The 6132-nt window shown below is 43.7% G+C and overlaps 1 protein-coding gene across 2 annotated transcripts; it reads right to left on the bottom strand.

The window, feature by feature from the left end:
- Positions 1 to 1916: 1916 nt before the first annotated feature.
- On the bottom strand, positions 1917 to 5205 carry LOC133921839 (serine/threonine-protein kinase AFC2-like). 2 transcript variants are annotated; one of them, XM_062366887.1, is made up of 12 exons: positions 4972 to 5205; positions 4220 to 4403; positions 4069 to 4095; positions 3786 to 3939; positions 3652 to 3700; positions 3443 to 3557; positions 3147 to 3238; positions 2860 to 3016; positions 2711 to 2775; positions 2542 to 2639; positions 2346 to 2448; positions 1917 to 2268 (listed from the first exon to the last, which is right to left on the bottom strand). In XM_062366887.1, the coding sequence occupies exons 1-12, from the start codon at positions 5068 to 5070 to the stop codon at positions 2122 to 2124; spliced, it is 1290 nt and encodes a 429-aa protein (XP_062222871.1). In that variant the 5' UTR covers positions 5071 to 5205; the 3' UTR covers positions 1917 to 2121. The 2 variants fall into 2 exon arrangements, with proteins under 2 accessions (XP_062222871.1, XP_062222870.1); XM_062366886.1 differs by having other exon boundaries at positions 4220 to 4409; positions 4972 to 5204.
- Positions 5206 to 6132: the final 927 nt, after the last annotated feature.

The raw sequence follows: 6132 nt of genomic DNA, 5'->3' as shown, positions 1-6132 counted from the left end.
GGGATCCGCTCTTGCAATGAAGTGGCATAACTCTTTTCGAGCATTGGCATAGTCATACTCCCAATGACGAACAGAGCCATCGGGGTTGTACTGCAGCACCGTCTGCTTCATGGTTGCTACTCTCTTTCGCTTGCAAGTTGTGGCATGCATCTTCAAATATCCCGTTCCATCTGAGGGCTTTGTAGATAATTCATGTTCGCAAATATAAAACCTAGAATACCTGACACTTACCCCATCTTCCTCTCTATAAAACCTTTCAAAATCTTGCTAAACTTCGAAAGTACCGGCTCTTGATCTTTTAGAGCCGGTGCTTGCTGATACATGTGCACTTGTAGAGCATGACGATGGAGGTGTTGCTGTATCACCTACATGTGAACCAACCGGAGGTTCACCGTCGTGTCCATCATCACCTGCAGCACTGGTATCAAAGGGGCTGTAATTCTCTGTGAGTCCTTGGAGAAAAAAATCGTGATCGTGGGATGTATTATGATCATGATCGCCGGCATCCATGATCAATGTCGAATGGCACTAAAAAAATTTGCAAATATTCAAAGTTAGAAATAATCAATTAATAAAACTAATAACAAAACATGAATGAACGTCAAGACAACAAAATGACGGTTTTGGAATTGCTCGGATTTTTTGCAATAATTCAAACTAATTTTACCAAATTATCGCTAATTCTCAAAAACTTTGAGACAAGAATGAGAGGATGAAACAAGAGAGCAAATGGTGTTGCTAGTGTGCAATAGAAGGGCACGATGATCCTCTATTTATAGGTGAAAAATAGTGATTTTTTGTAATTTTTTTCAAATTTTTTTGGATCTCAAACAGTCACAAAATAGCTATAAAATTCAAAAGTACCTGGTTAATGGGTTAAACGGGCCTACCCGGCCCACGCACAACGGCCCCGCGTGCTAGGCCCACGCACAACGACTACAGCCAGCCCAGGCGTGCCTGTTGGGCCGGTTGTGCCTCCTGGGCTGGCCGTGCCGGGCCGACCACGCCTCCTGGGCCGCCGTGTGCCTGCCCGAGCTAGGTCGTGCCCGTGCCGTGCCGACCCGGCCCGTCTAGACTCGGGTCGAGCCGTGCCTATAATGTCATGCTTCGGACTGGTCCAGTAGATATTACCCATTTAGACATCTTTATACGGGACTCATAGCAAACTCTCGGCCTTCTCTTTACACGCGGGGCTCACAGCAGTGTTAAAAGTTGAATGGTTATATAGATAGACTTTTGTGCTATCTTTATTTGCTCTAAGTGCATGCTATAGGGGCATTCTCATTAATTTAAAAAAGAATGATGTCTAACGGCGATGGTATACCATAAATAAAAATAATATATTCAGTGCGATAGAAGGAAATTGAAGTTATTCGATATTGAATCCTAAAACTAGGACTTGTAACCATAAAGCATGTGATTTAAAACCTATTAGTCCCTCAGTTTACAAAAAGCAGACACCTTTATTCAAATTGACTTACAATATTTTTTTAAAATATTCAGTTAAGTAAAATGAAAAATATATTGTTAATTTGCCATCAAAACTACTTCAAGATTATTCCATACATGTTACAATATGTACACTAATTGGTCAAAGTTTAAACAGTATAGTCAAAAGCATGAATTATTTGTACACACTTGAATAAATTAATCATTCAAAGTTTAAAAAGTATAATCACAAGTGTCAATTAATTGTAAGCGAAAGTAGTACTATTAAAAAATTTCGATCAGCCAACATGAATCAGTAAGGAACCATGCCCGAAATGTTTATAAATAGGTTGGACATGACATTTTAGTTGCCAACTCATCGTGCTCAGACCGAAATTTTCAGATCGTGGATAAGCTATGCACGAATCTAACTCAGCCCAGTATTTTGACTCAAATGCATCCATCGGATTTCCCTTCTAAACAAAGTATGATACAAACTTCATCAGTTGACATTATGTTTCAACTTTCAAACAAGATTGAAACAAATTCATTTCAGATCCTCTGTTTTTATGCACATACAGATGCTCTGTTACAAACAGACGGGAACGGATTCCAAGCTGTCAAAGACTATGAACACTGCACACGTTAGACAACACAGATGAGATATCATCCTACAAAGGTTGCAAGGCAATATCATCTTCGCTCGCTCACTCCTGTCAAGAATGGATGCGCCAGCGCCTCTTGTGCTGTTAGGCGGCTTGCTGGATCATACTTCAGCAGCCCTTGCAAAAGATCGATGAAATCCCCAGCAGACTGATCCACATTTTGCATAACCAGATTCTGTATACGGAAAACAGAAATAAGTTTGACATCACACAAATTAAGATGTATGTTTTGGCAGGTTGATTAAGACATACCTGAAGCCTGGGCAGTTTCATCACAGCTTTCATGCTCTCCCGCGAAGTGCAACCCTCAGGCCAGTTCAAACGGCATTTTCTGATGTATTTCTCAGCATGTCGACTACAAACAAGGAACAATGAGCACAAAATACTGACTAATCCTCACAACACTGAAGCTCAGTACACTGATATAGATCCAAGGGCATGAACATACTCTGCCCTCTTGAGCATATGGTATGGCAAAGGTCCGAACACCCTCTCCATCATAGCCAGATGTTCCAAGTTTTCATGGGTCTGAAATAATGCCTCTCCCTGCACAATTTTGGTAACTCAAACTGCCCATGGTTGTGATACATGGCAAATCAAAACAAGGCCTAACATACCGTGCAAAGCTCAACCAGAATACAACCAACACTCCAAATATCACATGGGTAACTCCATCCGAGTCCTAAACAGGAGAGAAATGCAACCATAAATATTCCAAACCAAATCAGGCCAAACAGAGCAGGCTTTCACTAGACAAAATAGATACCCAAGATCACTTCTGGAGCTCGATAATGCCTTGTCGACACCACATAAGTCTGGTCCTGTTGATCAAAGGTAGTGCTACCAAAATCAATCACCTTGAGAGCACTAGACTTCGGCAACCTCTTGTAATAGGAGCCCTCCTTTGGAGATCGGGAAGAAACCTAGCAAATACAAAAGGATCAGTACCATATATTTTATTTGAAATTCAGTAGTTCATACATCAGAAATAAAAGCACAACAAAATTTAAGTCATGACTAGAGAGGTCAAATAAGCAAAAGAACAAAGTATACTTTGTAATCAGGCACTTTAATGTACTCCGGAGAAACAAGAAGAATGTTCTCAGGCTTTAAATCAGTGTGTATGAGGCGCAATTCATGCATAACTGCAACACATTACAGAGAGGGGGTAAATATGTAAAGTCGTAAACATCCCAAAGATGTTAGATATTCCCAATAGAACCATGAAACAAAGATTAAGCAGAAGTGAAGGATTGATGACAAACTGCAATGCATCTAACTAATGCACGATACCACTACATGCATAATAGTGCTGGTAGAAGGGGCAATAGAAAGAACTGTGCACACACATGCTATACATTCCAACAGTTGTTTGGCAACCTCCCGAACTAGGGCAATTGGGAATGAGCGGTAATTGTTTTTCCGCAGAAAATCATATAAGCTTGGTCCAAGCCTCTCAAAGACCTGCTCACCATTAATCCAAATTCACCAATGTTTAAGCACCAGGGTTATCTCCTTGGATCAGTTCATAATTGTTGTAATCTAATAATGTACTTACAATACAGATATGGTTACGATAGTCAAACCAGTTCCGAATTTGAACACAACTGCAAAATAGACCAGCTTATATACAAGCAATCTTATGAAAGATAAGCATGCAAAGATAGGTGCTGACTGAACCAGAGGACTCACCTGGATCTACTTTTGTCATATTTACCAAGCTGTTCGAGCATGCCAATTTCTATCATTGCAGCATCCCTGTACTTTTTTATGCCCCTGATGATCTTGATAGCCACCATCTCTTTCCTTTCCCTATCCCAACATTCCAACACCTGACCAAAGGTACCTAAGTATTTCCAGAGACACATTCAGTCATGAACATAACCCTCTGCCATCAACAAAAGCAGCATGCCAGATACGCCTTAAGAACTGATTTGTATCAACGGTTGTAAAAGAGGCAGCAACCACAACTGACCTTCGCCCATTTTTGCATTAATCTTATCTGCAAACATGAAAAACAATCCATAAGAACAAACCAAAGAAACAAGTCCATAAGATGACAGGAAGGATGAGAACTAGTCAATTGCAAAAGGTAAAAGGAAGCTAAATTGGGATAAGGTAATTACAGCGAGATGTGAGGTTATCTCCCACCGCAAAAACATAATGGCCATCCTTGTCATCCTCTCTCAGTGGAGGGGAAGCCAAACGAGGGAGCTCTTGGTTCTCCTGAGAAGGAACAATACCACCCGAAGAGAGGCCCAACGCAACAGCTGTGATGGCATTCGCAACTTCTTGCCCACAAAATTCTATCTGAACCTACAAACAAGAACCGAGTTTAATTATCCATCCAATTGAGCGCATAAAAAAACCAAACCGATCTACACCTGCTAAGCCACTGCTCCATAAAAACGCGTTTTCTTTTAGTAATTTAAGGCCAATATCATACAATTAATTTACATTTTAAAGATACACAAACCTTCATGATTGATATACGAATTTACCATGAATAATAAATTAACATCCACAACAAATTAAATCGAGAGCAGAATATTAAACCGCAAAACGTATAAGGTATAACTATAAAAATCCAGGATGATTATACAAATTAACGGGACAGCAAAAATAGTAAATCGGCCCAGAAAGCACGCTAATCATCAATTCAGCAGCCTATGATATACCAACATATTAACCCCATCCGTGCCGAAACAAACCGCATATTCCCCCCTATCCAACACCGAACCCTAGAACGATAGCCCCAAATTCCGCGCGGTTACGATAGATCTAAACCAGAGCGAGTGAATCAACGACGATTGCTACCGCCGGTCGATAGATCCGCGTGGGGGAAAGGTAAACGCCGCGTAGGATCGAGGTTACATACCTGATGGAACTCCGCGGGGCCGACGTCCCAGCCCAACCGCTGCCGCTTGCGCGGGCGGCGGTCGAGCGGCGCGGGCGGCATCTCGGCGATGCACTCCATCGCAAAATCGATCTGGCCTCCCCCGAATCGAACCCTCGACTCGGCGGCGTCAACGGCGGCGGAGCCGGGGATTGTGCTGGTCTCTGGATGCGGGCGAGCGAGCAATTCCTATTCCGGGACGCTAACCCTAGCTCCCCCCGCTCTTTATTGTGAGACGGGAAGGGATCGGGTGGCGGTGGTTGGAAAGGGCACCGCCCTGTTGTCTACTCGGCTACAGGGTGTTCCACTGACGGTTCTGGTCCCGATGGGCCCGGAGCCCAGAGAGAAATGTGTGACCCACATGTCAGTGGGGGTTAGGGTGGCGTCGGGCGTGGTCTCGGCGAGAGCGGTAGACGCGTCCCTCGCGGGCTGTGGGCCGCTCGTTCCGCGTGCTTTTGCCAATCGCACTCGCGCACCCGGCTTCTGTACCTAACTTTCATGATGCCAATGACATGTGGGGCTAAATGTTCTGGGCCCGCCTGTCCGTCAAGCGCGGCTACTTTTCTTTTTTTTCGGTTGGTGGACCAGACCCGGAAGGCAAAAAAAGAGAGAGGAAAACAATGGGCTACACGCACGCATCCATTGGAAATTCGGGACAGGTCGCTGGGTTAGACTCAGACTCTCAGCGATGGCTATACCGAAGCGCTCGTGAGGATGGCCTGTGGGCCGGACGCCGTGGAGACCCACTTATCAGTGAGATGTGTAAGAAACAAGTGGATTGCTGGGGGTGTGCGACCGTGGTTTGGTTTGGGTGATGAACCATGGTTGGGACTTGGGTTTATGGTTAGTTGGCATTTGGTGCTTCACTACTGGAAGGCATATTCGCCATCGATCCTGGCTGGGATAGCATCGGATGCAAACCCAACACGAGCAGCACATTCTTCGGCGTTGACTTGCTGACTTCGTTTGGATGAACATGAGAGTTGAACTGAAAGTCATTTTTTGAATTTTGGTTCATGCCATTCGAATGGATTGTCGTACCCAAACAGGTCTTGAGGGCATGTTTCACATCTTTAGAGCAAAGGAATTTCGGGATACTTTAACAGGAATCGGTTTAGTGCACATTTGAATTGAATCTAACAG

This window comes from Phragmites australis, chromosome 6 (assembly GCF_958298935.1).
Source record: "Phragmites australis chromosome 6, lpPhrAust1.1, whole genome shotgun sequence".
Lineage (NCBI taxonomy): Eukaryota > Viridiplantae > Streptophyta > Magnoliopsida > Poales > Poaceae > Phragmites > Phragmites australis.
This window is presented reverse-complemented; position numbering and strand designations above follow the sequence as displayed.

Excerpts from the sequence above, each read along its gene's own strand:
- LOC133921839 (XM_062366886.1), bottom strand. The coding sequence starts at position 5,070 with ATGGAGTGCATCGCCGAGATGCCGCCCGCGCCGCTCGACCGCCGCCCG. Across the intron at positions 3,558-3,651 it reads ATCGTAACCATATCTGTATT|GTCTTTGAGAGGCTTGGACC; the intron begins GTAAGTACATTA and ends AATGGTGAGCAG. Across the intron at positions 2,776-2,859 it reads AGCTCCAGAAGTGATCTTGG|GACTCGGATGGAGTTACCCA; the intron begins GTATCTATTTTG and ends TCTCCTGTTTAG.